An 18,987-nucleotide genomic window follows, 5' to 3' on the forward strand; every position below is an offset into this window, starting at 1 on the left:
TAGTTACTAAATATAATGGTTCCTTTTGAGGGATTTTTAAGTAAAATTCTTCAAACTGCTTTCCAAATTATTGATCTCTACCCCACACCCCAAGTGCTGATACCATCAGGGTTTAAGATTTTCAATTGTCCTTTTAAAACAACAACAACAACCAAAAACAAAACAAAACAAAACTCTCTGTAGCTATAGCCTCTGGATTTGGCTTTTTCATGGTTAATGATAAACCCTGCAGTGGCTTGCCTGAGTCACAGGCTTGAAGTGGCTGGGCTTCAGGCTCCACCTGCCCTGTGCTTTCACAGCTTCAGTGAGCAGAGGAGCTGCTCAGGTGTTGCCTGAGACCCTGAGAAATTTGTGTCTCAAGAACAGTTCCCAGCATCAGTTGTCAGCTAGCCTGCTGCAGTTCTGCATTGCGATCCCAAGACTGGAGAGTGATTTCTTGTCATCCCAGCCCTAGACTCAGAAGCTCTTCATCGTGACCTCATTTTCCTCCCATAAAAACCACAGCACATAATAAAGTGTACAGGGCCCACTTTACAGAGAGACTCCTAATCCTTTTAAATTGCAGGGGCATGTGACAGCCAGGATTAGCCAAGGTGTAAAACTGAGGGAGCAAGGCAGCTAAGAACAAATTCCACAAGTGTCAGGCTCCGCAGTATCAAATGGGCCTGAAAAGAGCCCCAAACCCCTACGCTCTGTAGGTCACACGTGGGGGAAAAAGACCATCAATACTGACATGGCTGCAGGTAGGTAAAGCTGATAGTCTGTAAGAAATGTAGTTAAATTTACACTTACAGATTAAATTCTCATGTTTTGAGCTCAAATAATTCATTTTTGAGATCTTTATTCTTATACTTTATGTTTCTGTCTCTCTGACTTTTAGCCACTCTGTCTCTCTGTCTCTCTCTTAAATTAAAAAAAAAAATGTCTTTTGCACAGCAAAGGCCAAACTGCTAGGTGCACTCACTGTGGTCCTGGGCCTTTTTGTGGATGAGACATTTGGAGGTCAGACACTTAATAATTTACTCAAGGGCACAAACCTATCAAAAGCCTAAAATCTAACCTGCCAGCCCACAAGGCTTGTGATCTTTATGTTCTATCATCTGTCTCTCAGAACACTCCAGAAGACCCAGCTAGCGAGGCCTCAGTCAATCAGGACATCTAGGTCTTTGTCTAGCTGTGTGACCTTGGACAAGTGAGTTGATTTTTGGGAGACTTCATTTCCTTCTTTACAGGATGTCAGAAACTGCATTTCCCTGGTAGAGTTACTGTGTAAGGAGTCATTCATGCCTTTAAGGCGTGTAAATGTAACATCATGGAAACACTCAGTGAATTTTATGTGCTTTACCAGTGTAATGTTATTCATTTTATATTCTTTGTCTTTTCCAAACGTGTACACAGCAGGTGTTATGTGTTCATCTTTACAAGGGACATGGGCTCAGAGGGGTTAAAGACCTTGTCTGAGATAATACAGCTAGGAGGTGGCAAAGCCAGAATTCGACCACAGGTCCCTCTGGCTTCGAAGCTTGCTTGCTTTTACACATCACAGTACTTTAAATTCCCTTCTTATATTTGATACGGTGATAGGACAGTACGGCAGGTCTCACGGATAGAAAGGTCTGGTGGTGTTGTGTGAGTGTGCCTCAAGACCTGGTATTCACCCGAGGCTGGTTGACTGTAACCCTGACACTGTCCTGCCTGGCTTAAGGGGAAAAAGTAGCCTGGTGTTTATGGATGTGTTAATTCCACTCACAGGGAACTTGAAATCTGGACTACTTGGAAAAGTTCCTCTCAGTTGTATTTTTATTTTATAATTTTATTCTCTCGCGGCTCCTGGCAGGGCCTCAGTCTTCCTGGCTTTTATGTGTAAGGCATTCCTGATTAAGTTGGAATTAGTGCGTAAGTCCAAGAGCATGAGCAGGACACTTGGGGCACAGACTAAAGCTGTCCTCTCTGTGCTCATTTGGAAAGTCTCTGTGAAATGAGTGCATTGTTCCCAACACGTGGTAGACTTTGTAGATTGTATGAGTTAATGCTCAAAGATTACAGGGTCCTTTGTATAGCGGCTTTCTTCATGGCCCAAAGAAAACTTCATTTGTGCAGTAGAGCTGGAGTGACCCACAGCGCTGTGTAATTCAGACTCATGAGAATTCCAGCTTTAACTTGTATCACAGACAAAACCTTTGGCATGGCCAGAAGATAGCTGGAAAATCATCTGGGGTGTTCTGAAGTGTTCCAAATGAGCAGCAGCCATGTGGACAGTCATTTCTACATTCTTGCTATACATTCCAGGCTTTGAACTCAGTGTGTAGCCCAGCCCAGCCTTGACTTGAACTTGCAAAGCAAACCTCCTGCTCTAACCTCCTGAGTATTCAGATTAGTCCTATACCACCGTGCCAACCCCAGCTTCTTACTGGATGTTTGTGTCAAGGCGGTTTCATTTACAAAGGTGCCCTTGCATTTAGGAAAACTTAACTTGTATGAAGAACGTGTTGGCCCTGTGCCTAGCACTTTATATTTTGCAGTGTGCTCTTGTGCATATTATATTTGTATTTGATTCCAAGGACAGCTTAACGGAGTTCTCTAGACGCCTGTACCATAGAACTGGATTTTGGTGTTGAAGTGCCTACCCATGGTAAAAGTTCTCTTGTAGACAGGATTGTGGTCTGCTTACATAACTTTTCGAGAAAATGGCAAATGAGCAGAGAGGCATTCTCCTTTTTGTGTTCCCATGTCACTTCCTACTGTTTCTGTGGGACCGTCTTTCATACATCGGTGTAAATATGTGTCTTACTTAAAACCTAGTCTGTGTCTAAATGAACATCTGCCACAGTTCTTAGAAAGAATAGATATTCTCTTTGTTATCGACAATTGAATTTAAAATGCAACCTGCCATCTTCTCCCACTGCACTATAGTGGATAATGGATATATCTTTCTTCATTAGGAAGAAAGATAATATCTGGATGCCAGAGGCAGAGTTATGGGAGGCTACTCCAACCTGGCCTGCCCCTAACTCTGGATTCATTACTAGATGCTCTCAACAAGGGATTGCTGAAGATACTGGGCCAGAGACAAAAGAGGGCTAAGAGATGCATTACTTGTTAACAATCCATTCTCGTGGGACGTGGGCAGTTGCTTCCCATGAAGTTTGGCTGGAGAGGATGAATTGATTGAATGGCTGCTGCAACCCCAGGGCTTCACTCCTGGTTGTTAGATCCACAGGGTAGGATCAGAGATGGCTCTTGTGAAATGGTCATGCCATGCCCTAGGTTGGGATGACCTTCAGCTTAGGGAGGAGTCATGTGAGATGCCCAGCTCAGAGCTCAGCTGGCACAAGCACACATATCTAGACGCCATCTTAACTGTCAATGAGAGTGTTCATTGAGATGTCAACTGCAGAGTGGCTGAGGCTCAGCATGGGGAGGGGAAGAGGAAGGGAGAGCTTCTTAGAGGTTACAACTCTTGGGCTCAACAGGAACCACAGCCCCTCCGTTTTGCGTTACTTTATAAAGGCTCCAAGAGATTGCAGAAGTGAATGCTAGTCAGTCGGTTTATTACCAGGGGCTCTGGCTGCTCTGGAGATGAAAGTTTCTTATTCTCTGCCTAACCCTTGCCCCAGTTGATCTCAACTCTTTACAGTGCTCACTTTATCCTGTTTCAAGTTTGAGTCTAATAGAGAAAATGTAACAATGTGGCCTTCCTTCCCGACAGCTGTGTTTGGGAGTGAGACTGCCTTCACCGACTGGCTGGCATCATCAGAGCCAAGGATCTGCCAACCCTGAGAGAACAGCTGTTCCAGTTGAAACTCCCATAATTCTTGTGACTTAGCTTCCTGCATATCAGCTTTGGACATTGCTTTAAAATATATACACAGAGAAGAGGGCCACAAGAATAATTGTGGGATACTTAGAGCCAGCCATAAATGAAAGGGATGGAGAGGGCCACCACCATCCTCCTATAGCTCTTACTGCTAGAAAGAGGACATCCAGGAGGCTGATGTCACAGTGTAAGAGGTTATAACAAAAGGATCAGTCAGTTTTAGTGTCTTAGTAAATTTGAGGTGCTTATGTAGCCCATTGGAATCATCTTTGAATGCTGCAATATAATGTTACACAAGATAAGTAGGGTATAAAACTATGTAAAGGATATAATCTCAGCTGTGGAAAAGTGTGTTTAGCATTAATGAGAATTCATACAATGCATTCAGCTCCATGCCTGGTGTGGCAAGTACTCAGTAAATCACAGCTACTGGACTGTAAATCCTCTAACCACAGGGAACACAATTGCTTCATTCACCACTACACTTAGGGAGCCTCTGCAAAGTGGGTGTTCAAAAGAATTCTGGTGATTGTTTGAGTGAGTGTTTTATCATATGCATTTACAGAGGCATCTAAGAGAAGGGGAGCCTGTGTTGTCTTCTGTAATTATATCTATAACTTCGACAGCTTCATTTTTATATGATTTGGTAAAAATGCTGGGACATTAGAAGCGATGCAGAATTGCTGAGAACTCATTGAGTTGCCTATAAAGCACAGATTGCTGTGCCTGGCATCCCAGGAGCCACAGTAAGTGGCTGCTACTTACAGATGGTAAGCACATGTAAGTACCGGCCTCAGGGTAAAGAACTATTATAGTAAGGCAAGTAAGAGTTGGTAAGGTTTTAGTTTCTCTTACATTGATGTCAATTCAGTGTGTGATATTCCCTAAAGGCTTGCGTTTGAAACTCTTACTTAGGGAGTTCATGAGACTTGCGAGGCGTGGAGCATATCTGGATGAGGCAGTCACTGAGAGCAGATTTTGGGGATTATCGACACGCCCATTTCCTCTAGTCTGCCTCAGATTTCTGATCCATTGAGATGTGAACAAGCAGCCCTGTGCTCCTGCTGCCAGAGCTGGTGCTCCCACCAACATGACTTCCAAACTGTGATAGACGGCACCCTTGCCTCAGGCTCACACTGGGATAGATGGCACCTCACCTCTCATCCACATTACACCCTTACCTCACATCTGTATTACAGTAGACTGTACCCTTATATCATAAATCAAACTCCTTTAAGTTGGTTCTTGCCTGGTATTTGCCTCAATAATTAAAAAGGTAGCTACTACATGTGGTCTTAAGTAATAACAACAAAATGATGTTTTAAAAAACTTACAAGAACACAAAACCTTAAAAGTTATAATCTGTAAATAATAGAACTGAAAGGGATTTTCTTTTTCCTTTTTTTTTTTAGACTTTTGTATATTTTCCAAGTTGGTACATATATGTACATGCGTCTGTGTCTGTGTGTGTGTGTGTGTGTGTGTGTGTGTGTGTGTATGTTTATCAGTCACCCACTTCCATCCTTTGAAATAAGATAAAGCTCACCTTCCCAGTTACCACAGAGCTGATGAAGGACTAAGGCTGTACTCACTGAGGATAGTTGGGGAGGAGGAACAATGTTCCCTGTTCTGTGTCAGTTTGGGATCATAATTTAAATATGTTTTATGGTCTGAAATAAAATTGGGAAGCAGTTGTAAATGACTGGGGATGCGACCCAGTGAAGAAAGGAAAGGTGTTTGGATAAATTGGTTCTAGACAACGGCAGTAAAATGCCTTCACTGTCAGCAGACAGTGGTTTAGATTATCTCTGTTTCTTTTCAGTCCCTTGTGTACATCAGAAGGGACTAAAAGGAGACTTGAACTCTAGGATCAGTTACTAGAGAAAGTGCTCAGAGCTGGCCTAGAAGTGTCTCTGTGGCGGCCTTTCCCAGCTTTTCCTCCCTGTTCTCTGTTACCACTATGCTCCTGGTCATAATGACGCAGTCCTTAGCTTTCTTCCTAGTTCATAGAACTGTGTAACTTCTTGTCATCCTGATGCGCAGATATTCAACACGGTGCCTGATGTGCCCCTCACCAACGCCCAGCTACACCTGTCCCGGAAGAAAAGCAGTGACTCCAAGCCCCCATCCTGCATCGAGAGGCCCCTGACGCTCTTCCATGCCGTGCCATCCACAGAAAAACGTGAGTCTCTGCTGCCCAGGGACAGGGTGGTGTGTGGAGACATCCTTGTTGCCTCATGGCTTGCTGTGGACATCATTAGACTTACTGTGTGCTGCTGGCCTTTGGTGTCTTAAAGGCTCTGTCCTCTTGTGCCCTGCCTGGTTCCATTACTAAGAGAGGTGTCTGGGCAACAACCTGAGCCTTTTCTTCCTGTTGCATAGCAGGATGTTGGCTATGGTGCTGCCTGAGGTCCCACCTTTGTCGGCAGGTCATAGAAACAGTCCTTCTTCCCTAATTTGGTATGGAGTTACTATCGGAGGAGTCACATGTCTGCTAGCATGTGCCTGTCCATGGTTTCTGCTTGCTCTTACTCTTCTCTGTGTTAGCGCCTTAAAATATTTAGAATCAACTACTGAATTAAAGACTTAATTCCTCTCTCTTCCAAGTAGAAGAGAAATGACACCACAAATGTGCCAAACTTTTTTATCTCAAGACTTCTGAGTTCTTTGCAATAATTGAGTACAAGGCCCTAAAGTATACAGTCATACTTCAGTTTTTGTGACAAGAAACAAGTGTCCTAGCAGTTGGAAGGCAGAGGCAACAGGGGAGGATTTCTGCAAGTCTCAAGCTAGCCTGATCCACATAGAATGTACCAGGCTAGCCAAAGCTTCATAGTACAAATCTACCTCAAAATAAAGAGGAATCAGTTAATCTATCACGGGAGTGAAGACCTCACGATCTATTGGAGGTCAGCCAGTATTGGCTTTTATTCCAGCTTTACCATAGTAGAGAGCTCTGCCCCCTTCATCCTCAGTTTGTAGGAGGGATAATAGTGTTCACCCTAGAGGGTAAACCTGAGAATTAACAAAATTATTCATTACAGCATCTGACATAAGGCTGTTACACATAGACACCAAAACCAGTCCTAACACGCAGCTGACATTTCCATGGTGCCTTCACGGTCTAGGGATATGAGAATAAGGCCTTGTCTGTAACCTGTTCATGCTTGAGTGAGAGAATTAGTGCCCTGCTTCCAACAGCGATGTTCATAGAGAAGTGTGACCCAAGGGAGGCCATACAGTGTCCTGGCAGAAAGCTCCAGATTGCCCCAGAGGGAAGGCTGCCTCCATAGAAGACTTTTGGTAAGCCTCTGGTCCTGTATTCTTGCCGGTTAGGGACAGTGGTTTCCCACAATCTCAGACTGTTGCAGAGATCAGGGAATGGGCCTGGTCTTTTACCAGAGATGTGTGCAGGGCAGGAACAGAGGCCTTAAACTCTGCCAGACGGCCTAAGGCTATAACACGTGTCAGGTGCCAGCGGCAGGATAGGTCCTCAGTGATGGTGATGGTGACTCCTGTGACTGTGAAGCCTGATCTGTTTGAGAGGTACAGAGAGGACAGCAACCCCCTTACCTCAGGAAGGAAAGGGCTCATATCTACATTGTATCCTGTTGTTTTCTCTCTCAAGGTTTCACTCCTTTTATACTGAAAAGTAAAGGCCTCTTCCTTGTCATAACTCATGAAATCAAAATATTTCTGCTCTCAGAACCTCATTGCATTTAAAGATGTTTTGATTTCCTATAGTAAGGCCACGCCTTGGGAGTTAGCACCGTTTGGATTGCATCAAATACTTTGCTTTCATAAGTAAAGCTAGTGTTACCATTCTTATATTTAAATCTGTTTATGTCTACTCAGATCATTTCCTTCATATCGTTTCCTAAAAGAGTTCTTAGGCCATAGACATGTTGGATTCTGCCCTGACGTTGGCTTCCCTTCTCACCGTAGCCCGTGTTCTTGAACATCTGGTGTAGGGGATGCGGGGAGAGCATGGGGGCCGTTCTCTCCATAGTCTGCTCAGAACTTGGGCTCCTCTGCATGTACCAGGGAACACTTGGAACAGGACTGACCTCATCCCATCTGCTGAGGGAATAAGGCATCAGGCTACAGGGTAATGTGCGCGGCTCAGGTTTCCAGGAGAGCCCGGTCACCTAAGGTTTCCTGCTAAGCAGTATGCGGTGCAGATGGGGACAAGGCAGGCTGTGTCGGTCATTTCTCCAGGCTTCGGATAGTGCTGGGCTATGGTCTGCCTAGAGTGGCTGCAGCCTGGGACCCGGTCCTGAAGCCCACTTTACAGCATTGAGGGGAGGAGAGGGAGATGAGGCGAAACCAATTAGATCTTTGCCTGAGATTAGTGTTTATCACAGGAGGCAGAAGCCTAAAGTTAAGGATGTGTGAAAGTAGGCCTATCTAAGCCATAGAACAGGCTGCCGTGTCCTGGCTGCAGCCGATGAAGCAATACAGCTTCCTCCCGGCCAGTGACAGGAAATAGGATTGCAGCCTCCAGCTGATTGGATTTTAGCAGAGGGCCTAGCTTCATAGGCATTTCAGTAGAAAACTCTGCATGTGCATGCATGTATGTAAGGGTACCTATGTCTATGTGTGCATTGTTTGGATGGTGTGTGTTCATATGAACTATGTGTATTTTATAGTAAGAAGACAGCATGTGGGCACTTACTTTCTTCTGAGAAATGGGGATGGCCCCCAGGCTGCTGTGGGAAGCTAAGCAGGGGCTTCGGAGTGGAAGGTGCAAGGAGGTGTGGGCCAGGAGGCGGGAAGCTTTGATGTAATCTTGGATGTAATCGTGATTTGTCGTCACTGTCACCAGTAGGTGACAGTGCACTATAAAGTTTTCACTTTGTCAAAGCAACAAATGTGGAGCAGAAGCACAGTTAAGGATTATACCAGCAATCCGTGAAAGCAATTTGTATATTTCCACAGAATGACATCCTTCAAATTAGGCCTCTGCACAAACCTAGCTCAGTGCCTCCCAAATCTTAATCATTTATACCAACCTCCTCTTACACTTTGGGGCCACAACCTCATTATTTGCATGTACTGCTTGTTTAACACATTTTAAATTGATCTTAAAGCAACTCACTTGTTTGCACAGCCTCAACTCTGGTATTTGAAGTGTCTGAATACATGAATTTTGATGTACACATTATATTACCCTGCACTATACAATAAGATAAATTCCTAGCTACTAAGTTAGAAGTTGTCCTCCTCATTCCATCTCAGAATTACTTGTGGACCACCTGCGGGAAATGTCAAATCCACAGACGTGGCTCCCTCTCAGTTTTGACCCACTCCAAATCTTCCCTCTTAATTTGTGCACTTGGCTAGAATTGAGCTCAGATGTTGACAGTGGACACTCACTGTTCATCTGACATTTGAAGTTTGTTGTGACACCCGTCTGTCACAGAGCCTATACTGTTTGAAGGTTCATGCTAGGTGAACATGAATATACAGTATGTGCACATGCATGCATACCTCTCCGGGGAAGCTCATCTCCTGTTTTGTCTCTGTCTCTCTGATCTCTATGGAGCCCTGGTGTGCTCTCATTTCTTCTCTGCAGCACCTGCAGTTTGACAGCACTTGGGCAGCTCTTCTGCTGTCTGGCAGGAAGATTCAAGAACGTTCCTCTGAGGTTCTCATTATTTTCAGTAGATTGTCACTCTCTTTAAGGGTCTTGGTCTACAGAAGATGAGACCCAATTTCTTGCTCTTAGAGGTAAATCTGTACTACTGTGATAGGCCTTGAGTCATCATCATTGGCCTCCTTTTCTGAAGGGACAGTCCTGAAGGTCACACTGAGAGTTCATAGGCCTGGTCCTGTCTTTGCATCTCCACTTCTGACTCATGGAAGAATCCTGAGTGCTAGATGGTGCTCGTGACATGCATGCATCTCATTTTTCAGGAGGAGTTTTTCCTTCTGCTTGGGTAGAGCAATCACACACCCAGCCACCTGCACATGACTTAGGGCCTCCATTTTTGGAATGAGTGAAGTCTTCTCCAACTTGAGCTTTCTTTATCCTAAACTGCATTTATGATGACAGAGGCCTCTTGGAGCCTCCTTAGGATGAGGAGCCAGGAAGTGTCTACTGCTCTGATGGAGGTGGAGAATTGGGGCAGTCTGAAGGCTTAGGCAGTACATGGTGGAAGTGGGGCTAGGGATGACATGGGAATAGACTCTGAGATGAAAGCTCTGGAGAAGAACAAGGTAGAAGCCATTGTACCAACACATGCAAACCATTAGAAGAGGAGAGGGACTAACTAGCAGAGTTGTCTGTAGTTGGTCAAGGAGTGTTTTCTGAAAGGGGGAATTTTGAGAAAGATACTGAAGGGATTGAGGGTTTGATCTGGGCAAAGGCAATGGCCCTATTTTCCAGGTGGAGGGAAAAAATATGTATTCCAATGTTGCAGTCAGGGTCATTCAGTAAAAGGCAAAGGACCTATTTTCTAGCTGGAGGGAAATAAAATGTATATTTCAATGTTGCTGCGCTCAGGGTCATCCAGTTAAAAAAAAAATCAAAGTAGGAAATGTGTACCCAATCACTGTTCCCCAAAGCTACACTATTAATCACTTGTGACCCAAGTTTCCAATTTCAGTGTATGGGGTAAATCCTGGGAGACACAATATGGTTAGGAACAACTGTTATGCCCAAATCTGGAAGACCAAGTATTTGCAGTTCTTCTCATGAATCTGGAAGTTAAATTGCATTAGGCTGGGGATCCAGTATGGAAGAATAAGTGGATACATTTAATAAAGAACCCTTGAGACCAAACTCTATCTGAGGCTCACTCAGTAACAATGATAAAAAGCAATTATAGCTCAAATAATGTTCTAAGCCCATCGTTATTTCTTCTCATCCCCCTAATTGGTAATCCTATAAGGTAGACACTGAGCTGCAATTCTTAGGCAGATAAACCGAGACTGGAGGCTTTAAGTAGAGAGCTAGAGTTTGTCACCCAGATGTCCTCCCTTTGCTAAGTCATTTTGTCCGTGCAAGGGGACCTCCATCAGTTTGTGAGCCATAGAAGTGAAAACCTTGCTTAGCTGAGATACAGAAGTAGTAAAAGCCAACTGTGCCAGCTTCCAGGGATACTTCAGGGGCAGTTGAGCCATATTGAACGAGTTTTTTTTAATATGCAAACTGACAATCTATAGCCAGGTGGCAGCCTTCCCTCCTGACCCAGCACCAACCAGCACTGCTAAAAGCAGTGAGCATTCAGTGATGGTTTTAACATACTAGGCCAAGGCACTCTCATTTGTGATCGCCTCTGAACAGATGGAAGGAGGTTTTTCAACTGTGCTACCAGACGGCGGATAGCAAAGGGGATTCCAGTTTAACCCCCAGGTCTCCACACTGGTCCCTGCACAGCAGAAGAAGAGGACTGGTATATCTGAGTGAAGGGCACTAACACCAAGCTGTACTTTTTCAAGACAGCTATAGAAAGTAGAGCCAGAAGGACCAGAGTGAGCCTGGAGAAGCTCTGTGATTTCTTCCAGGAGGCTGCAGCTTGACAACAAAGAGTGGTCTTCTCCCCAGTTTTTAGTATATACACAAAGATGTTGAAATGAGCATCTTGGAACAGTGGTTCTGAGACATTGGTGTGCATTACATTGTACGGAGCCTAGGAACAATACGGATGCTCCATCTTCTCCAGCACTCTTAGGGACAGGAGATCCAGACTCTGGTTGCTACAGTAACTCAAGGTAGACCAACTACAGTGCTGATGCTTTGTCATTACCAGGAAGGGAGTGAAGGGGCTGGGGTGAGAGGCCCTGTAGTCAGAGAGAATAGTTCTGACACCTGGAGGGCAGCACTCTGGCATTCTGTTCCTCTGTTTTCTCATCTGTAAAACTGATCGTTAATAACAGCTGTCCTGGAGGCTAATTACCATAATTAAATGAGTCCAGTGCCTGTAAAGTTCTTGACATGAGGCCTAGGACACAGTAAGCACCTAATAACTGTTGTCTGTGATTATGATAATTATCACCAGGCTATAGTGTCACCATACCGTTGAATAGGAGCATAGTTCCCCTCTGGTCCTGCAGATTCCAAAGGAGAGGGCTCCAGCATGGGAAATGTGGCTGCCCTGCTTCCAGAAACAGCTCCCTTAATGCTCAAGTACAAACACATTAGAAACCTTGGCAGATGTTGTTGGGGTTGGTAGGGGTGGATTAGGGACAGGAATGGATTCTTGGGCATTGTTTCATATGGATCATGTTAACTAGTTGCTGGGATTATAGCTCTGATTAATTCTTTTAGTTCAGCTAATACATGCTGGACCCTCTCCCAGACAGGCTCAGTGAGAGACTAAGAATTTAGCTTATATACTTCTCATACGTGTCTTCCTTGTTGAAAAATGGCTGGGAATTCACACAGTTGAGAGGCTTATGTAATGCCTTCCTCTGAGCAGTCAGAGCTGCAGCCTGTGCCATTTCTCAGGTTGCCTTTGGAGATCCTGAGTGCTCTGGACAAACGTGTTTGCTTTGGCAGATGACGTGTTTGTCCACATGGATTCCTGTTGTTGCAGAGGCTCCAAAACGTGTAATGTGGCTCTTTGTTTAATTATGTGTGGTTTCTGTGTGTGGCTGAAAACCAAAGAGTTGATGTTGCCATTAAAACTGATGTGTAGAGGACAAATGACGATAAAGAAAGTTTTAGATAAGTCGTTAAATAGAGCAAAGGATAGTAAAGGGTTACATCTGTGTGCTGCTAGCATTACGAGAGCAAAGCAGATAATGAAGCATTAGGTGTGGGGTGATCTTTCTGTTAAAAGACATCTATTCTCTCTCTCTCTCTCTCTCTCTCTCTCTCTCTCTCTCACTGTGTGTCTGTGTGTCTGTATATGTACGTGTGTGTGTATATATATATACATATATATCTATGCTTTTATATATTTTCTTTATTAAAGAGGAATGCATATTTACTATGTATTGATGTTTTCTTACTATAAAGTTCTCCAATTGTATCATCTATTTACTGTCTCAAGCCAATTTATAATGATTCGTGATATAAAAATGAGGAATGCATAGTTTCTTACCAGCACTCCACAGCAGGATAGGCAGCAAAGTTGCCTCTGGGGAGAGTCCACTTACCTCTAATCCTTCAGTTCCCAGCATAGCCATTATGTGGAAGCTCTGCAGCTCCACAGGAGTGAAGAGCCTCAGGACCAGGCTTCTCTATTGTGCCTCCGTGCCTCATTTCAATGAGTCAGTTCACCCCTAGGCCAGCCACTGTGCCTTCTCCACTCTCCACAAAATCCACATCTACTGACATGTCCTTCCTTTGCAAGGACAAAAGTTATTATGAGCACCACGGAAGGTGTGTAAGCCATACATACGCTGGCCACACTTCTTTCTCACTCATCAAACCCTTGCTTGCTCCATCAGTCATTGTGCAAGATACTATTTATTTAAACATATTGCACAGACTGTTCACAACAATGTTCTTATCATAGGGCCTCTGACCGAATGAGCAGGAAATCAGACCACCTTGGCTTTCCTTCTGGCGTGGTCTGCTCTGCTATCAGGAATGAAAGCTACAGTGCATGAAAGGATCTGCACTGCACAGTCAGGATGTCTAGGTCTGAGCTTCTCATGCACTTGGGTGTTTCCCAGAGATGGCAAATTCAGAAACTGCTGTGCATTCATCATTTTTATTGCAAAATTCATTAGGCTGCCATGCTATTATCCTCCTATCTTGTCAGGATGATGTATTACAGACTTCATTGCAAAACCCTAGCAAGCAGAGGAGAGTGTTCCTCTCTCCCAGCTATAACACGAGAGTGCCTCTGGGGGTTTTGCTTGTGCCTCCCTGTTCTCTGTGTAAAACTCTGGGTCTTTGCAAAGCTGCTGCCTGGTAACTCCCTTTTCTCCTCCATGTTTGAGTGTGGAGAAGGGTGGGGTTGCCAGATTTGTCTGTGCAGAGTCATGGGTCCTCTGGGTTTTTTTTTTTTTTTTTTTTGATGTTGTGGAAAAATAACATGTTAGCCCAAATTTTGACAGGCTGCTGCAGCGTGGGGACATCCTGTGAAGCGACAGGGATCTGTGTCTCATGTTTACTCTTTAGGTCTCTGTGTTCAGAAGACCAGCCGAACCTAAGCCTGCCAAGACCTGTGCATTTGGCGTGGCTCTGTGATAAACAGACCCCGCCTCCTTTGTTGGATGGAGTTGCCATTAGAGTGAATTGGAGTCACTTAGTAAATATGAAGAGTGTGGGAGCTTAGCTTCCTCGTTTCCATGGCAACCCCAGAACAAGTACAACATCACCAAAATTACTCTGCGGCTTTCCATTTTTAGTTGCTGTGATTTGGTCCCATACTTGTGTTTTCCACTCCTGATTTGTACAGAAAACATCAATGCTGCCCACAGTCACTAGTGCTTCGGTCTCAAGGTCCCGGCCTCAGCACCTGCAAAACTCAGTTTCACAAAACTACCTCTCTCCATTCCAGCAGAAGAAATTTTGATTGCATATTATTCTCTTGCTTAATGTGTGACTCTCCATGGGCTTTTGATATGCAGAATACAGGAGCTATTCATTAGAAAAGTAGGTGACCTCTGACCTCACAGGCCATTTGAATAGACACTGTGTAGCCAGATAGCCTATGCTTACACGTGAGTAGTTTGTGTCATTAAGGACCAAGTCTATATCTACTGTCAGTGCTTTAAAATATATTTTCATGCCGGGCACTGGTGGCACATGCCTTTAATCCCAGCACTTGGGAGGCAGCAGGCAGATTTCTGAGTTCGAGGCCAGCCTGGGCTACAGAGTGAGTTCCGGGACAGCCAGGGCTATACAGAGAAACCTGCCTAGAAAAACCAATATATATATATATATGTGTGTGTGTGTGTGTGTGTGTGTGTGTGTGTGTATGTATATATTTTTTTTTCATAAAAGCATCCAGCACATTCCTGATTCATATTTAAAACTTGCAACTTACCCCATCCCCTCGTCCCTGTGCTCTGGCTTTTGGTGACTGATATACAGAGGCATTCCCTGACAACAGATTTGAGAAAGGAGAGCATTCTCACCAACTCTAGCCAGCAGAGGAGCGTCAGAGAGAGAGAGAGAGAGAGAGAGAGAGAGAGAGAGAGAGAGCAGAGCGCGACACATATCTGGTGGCTGCTCTCTTTTGAAGTCCACTAACATGTAACCCCCTTTCCTCCAGCAATCTAGATGGCCCAGTTCTAGCTCCTGACAGGGCTCCAGAGCTGGCCTGAGTCATCCAATGGGCAGGGTGGTTCCTTTTCATCTGGAGGGTGTCCTCTACCCTTCTGCTTTGCTCTCAGGAGCAGGTACCCATTTGCCCACAGGAGGCGGGGCTTCCCGTCTTAAGAGACACTGAGTCATTTCCCCTTTATTCCTTAATTTATTCCAAATGCCCTCAAGTTTGTCTTGGTGTAGTTTGGCTGAACCACTGAGACAGACAGTTTGCTTTTGATTTTACTCTGGGACAATCTTTCCTTTCCTGTCCACTTTCCTACCTACTATCAAGACTGTCAGCCTAACAAAAAACTTTCTCCTGAGAAGTTCTCAGCCATCTCCTCTGTGATTTTGGGGTTCTGAGACTTACCCCCTTCTGCTGCGGTGTCAAATCCACTTCCTCGGTGGTCACCAGGTGGACACAGGAGTTCTTTTTTCTTCTTGGTAGTAAGTCCCTACTCACTCGCTCTTTAGTCCACCTCCTCCTGCACTCCTCCTGTCCCTCCTTCCTCACTTCTCTTCCCTTCCTCCTTTGCCTCTCCCCTCCCCTCCCTTCCCCACTGAGCCACCTCTCCAGCCCTCAAGGGACAGTGGATTTAAATGCTCTCAATCCTTAATTGACTAAAGGAGACCCGAGTTCAAATGTTCCTCTGTAAATGAGCATGTTGGTCTGTCCCTTGGAGATAGAGCATGCCTCTAACTCATATATGAAGGCTCCATAAGAGTTAATCCACTTACTTCTTGGCAAATGAAATAATTGCCAGCAAAATCAGTTGATTGCATTCCAGTGTGTGGAGAATGAGGGGAGAGACAGACATTCCAGGTCTGTCACATGCTGCTCCGCCATGGTACCCATGCCATTTAGCTGCATCATCCCCACATCTTTCAAGTCTTGTGTCCAAGGCTTTTAAGATGAGAAGAAACAGAAAGTTCTTCTCTTTGAGCAGTAGTCCAATGTTTATAAAACACATTCCTGCATATGATCCCGCTTGATCCCCAGGACAGCTCGTGAGCTGTTTAGGACAGTCCTCACTCTTCCCATTTCACAGATTTATCCAGATCTGAGGCTGCAGCAACTGCTCAGTGGTTACAAACAGGGGCTGCTCTCATGGAGAACCTGGATTCAATTCCAAGCACACACATGGGGCCGGAGGAATCTGTCAGGGCATGCGTGTGAGGCACTGGTTCATGTACAGGCAAAACAACCATAAACACAAAATAAAAATAAAGAACTCCTAAGCTGAAGAAGAATCTGAGGTCCCATGATATGGATGTCCCTGAGGGCGCATTGCCAGCCAGAGACAAACTTTCGGAGATACTTCCGGTTCCTCTTTTCTGAGCTGATAGTAATTAGTAATTTCCTAATATAAATGTGTGGCCTGGACCATGGGTTCAATTTTTTTTTTTTTTTGGGTATTGTATTTGTAGACAATTGTGCAACTCTTATATCTCTGCTTATTAAAGAATTACCTTGAAGTTAAACCTCAGATGTGTGACTCCAGGAGTAAACAGATGTTTCTTGGGTGTGGCCATCAAGTTAGTCTGGAAATTGATATTCTGTATTGATGTACTGGACATTTAGAAGTCTATCATGGCCGAAGCTGTCGGGCAATGTTAGGGGAAAGGGTTTTTGAAGAAAGTATGGCAAGGAGCCAATGAGGGCCTCTCTGTGTCCTTAGCATCTGTAAATCAAAAGGAAGTCACAAGTTAAGAGGAAGTGGGATCATAGTGTCCTAGGAGGGGAAAGCCGGGCTTATACTAAAGGTGAGGTTACCTCCATCCCTTCAGCATGAGAAAACCTTTGCTTTAAAACCCATGTGACCTGTTCCTTTTTGACCTTTCTTTTCTCACTCTTTGATTGTTTCACTTTATATTTATTTGAGAGAGAGATAGAGGAAGGGAGAGAGAGAGACAGAGAAAGGGAGGGAGGGAGGGAAGGAGGGAGAAAACTGGAGGGTATAACTGTGCGTCTGTAAATTCAGCACAGGGTAATCTGTCCATTCATCATGTGGGTTCCAAGGACTGGAACTTGATGGCAAGTGCTCTTCCTCACTGAGCTACCCCACCCCCCGACGCACACATGCACAGTGCCACTCTTAAATTGTATCCTTTCCTACATCCCACTTTTTTTCATTGTGTGGTTGACTTGTCTGTTTTTGTCAAGTTGGCACTGAACTCCTAATTCTCCTGCCCCTACCTTCCGAATATTAAGAACACAGGCACATGCTACTGTGCCTGGCTCCTTCGTACTTTTTCAAAGCATCAGATATTTTAAGTTGGTCTCTATATTTATAAATTGCCGTATGTGTGGGAGCAACCTCTCCCTATTCTGTCAGCATTCATATGGGCCCTTTTTGTCGTTTTCCTCCCCAGAGGAGCAGAGAAACAGCATCATCAACTCCAGTTTGGAATCGGTCTCCTCGAGTGCAAACAGCATCCTTAACTCTAGCAGCAGCCTGCAGCCCAATCTGAATTCCAGCGACTCAAACCTGGATGTGGTCAAACCTACTCGACCCAGTTCACTGTAAGTACGATAGCCCCCGTCCCCTCCCCACCGACCTCCAGCATCTGTCCTACCAGAATTTCTCCGGCTTAACCTGACTTTGGGTTACTGTTCCATGAACATGATTTCCACCTTCCCCCTGAGCTTGGAACTTGCTTGATTTGTTGTGGTTTTTTTTTTCCCTTAAGCATCATCAGCACAAAGGAGCGTCTTAACATACCGCTTCTTAGCCTTGATCTGTGACGCGCTGTTCTGCTGAGATGGCTTTGCTGATGGCTGTTGCCTGTGCTAGCTACGATTTCCTTCAGTGTTACAACATCAAGGAATTTAGCAGATGAGTAACTGAGTCCGTTCTGCTCATTCGTGTTGTCCCGGTTTTCCATCCCCCCGACAAAGCTGGCAGTATTTGATGCTGCTTCTGTGTCTGCGTCCATACAGAAGAGCACTTGGTATGCAGCAGCCCTGTGTGTCATCTTGTTCTCAAACCTTAGTATAATTGTGACCTATGCTAGAGAATATAAAAGGAATTTTTTTTTATTCCATCTGGGACTTTGAGCGTTTGTAGCCAAGATAAAGTATTAGGGATAGTTGTCCAATACTCCGCAGAAACCATTCAACCAGGGCCAGAAGGTTCTGTCTTGTGACTTGAGCGCACACTGCTCAGCATGCTTCTTAGACCACCCTGTAAATCCTGTCAGCTAGGGTCTTTGCAGAAAGAATTCGAGATTTGACCAGAGCAGCTGGATGCTCAAGCGCCAGCTGTAGAAGAGTCGGGAAGCTGTTGACTTCGCTTTTCTCTAGTGAAAACAGATTGAGCCTCAGCCCCAGGCTATCTGCAGGCAGTTGTTTCTCTTGGTTAGACACCAACTACAGGATGACACAGGACAGCAGCACCTTTTCCCTGACCTTCAGTATGGTGTTCCATGATAGCACCCCCCCACACACACTTCGGATATATGTATCATCCACAAAACGGGCCCGATATATTGGCTGTAGAATAAACTAAGGGTTATTAAATGCTTAAGAAGAAAAAACAAACTCCAAATTGGACTTCTAAAGTGTTTATAGTAAACATGTAGCTACAGCCTGAGGTGAAATCTAAAACCAAGCAGGGTAAGATCACCGTGGTTGTGAGCAGCTCGAGACAGGACATCCAGGGAGTCGAATTGCTGGCCTTCTGTCTGGTGCATAGTGCGCGGCGTGTTCACCAAGAGGTTCACCAGCGTCTCCAGAGCATAGTATAGTTGAATTCCTCCAGCTTGTACAAGCCTCCTTTGCCTCTGCTTCTCCATAGCTAGACTTGCTGTATGCCTTCTCGAGCACTTGTGCACCTGCTTCTCCGGCCACTGAGCTCCTCTTTCAGACCCACCCACCCCCACAGTACCACTCCTTCCTTGGTCCACTCAGCTCCTTCTTGTTTAAACTGGCGATCTAGCGTATGGTTACAGCTATTCT

The 18,987-nt window shown here is 44.9% G+C and overlaps 1 protein-coding gene across 5 annotated transcripts in view; it reads left to right on the forward strand.

Annotated features, from left to right (window-relative positions):
* Arhgap26 (Rho GTPase activating protein 26) overlaps positions 1 to 18,987 on the forward strand; it is a 386,814-nt gene that overhangs the window by 296,941 nt on the left and 70,886 nt on the right. For all 5 annotated transcript variants that reach the window (XM_021150730.3, XM_085833661.1, XM_021150728.3 and 2 more), the window contains exons 19-20: positions 5,861 to 5,999; positions 17,403 to 17,553. In XM_021150730.3, coding sequence (XP_021006389.1) covers positions 5,861 to 5,999; positions 17,403 to 17,553 — 290 coding nt within the window. The remainder of the gene's footprint in view (positions 1 to 5,860; positions 6,000 to 17,402; positions 17,554 to 18,987) is intronic.

The sequence above is a fragment of the Mus caroli genome, unplaced genomic scaffold (assembly GCF_978045245.1).
Source record: "Mus caroli unplaced genomic scaffold, Mus_caroli_1 scaffold_19, whole genome shotgun sequence".
In the NCBI taxonomy this organism is placed as follows: domain Eukaryota; kingdom Metazoa; phylum Chordata; class Mammalia; order Rodentia; family Muridae; genus Mus; species Mus caroli.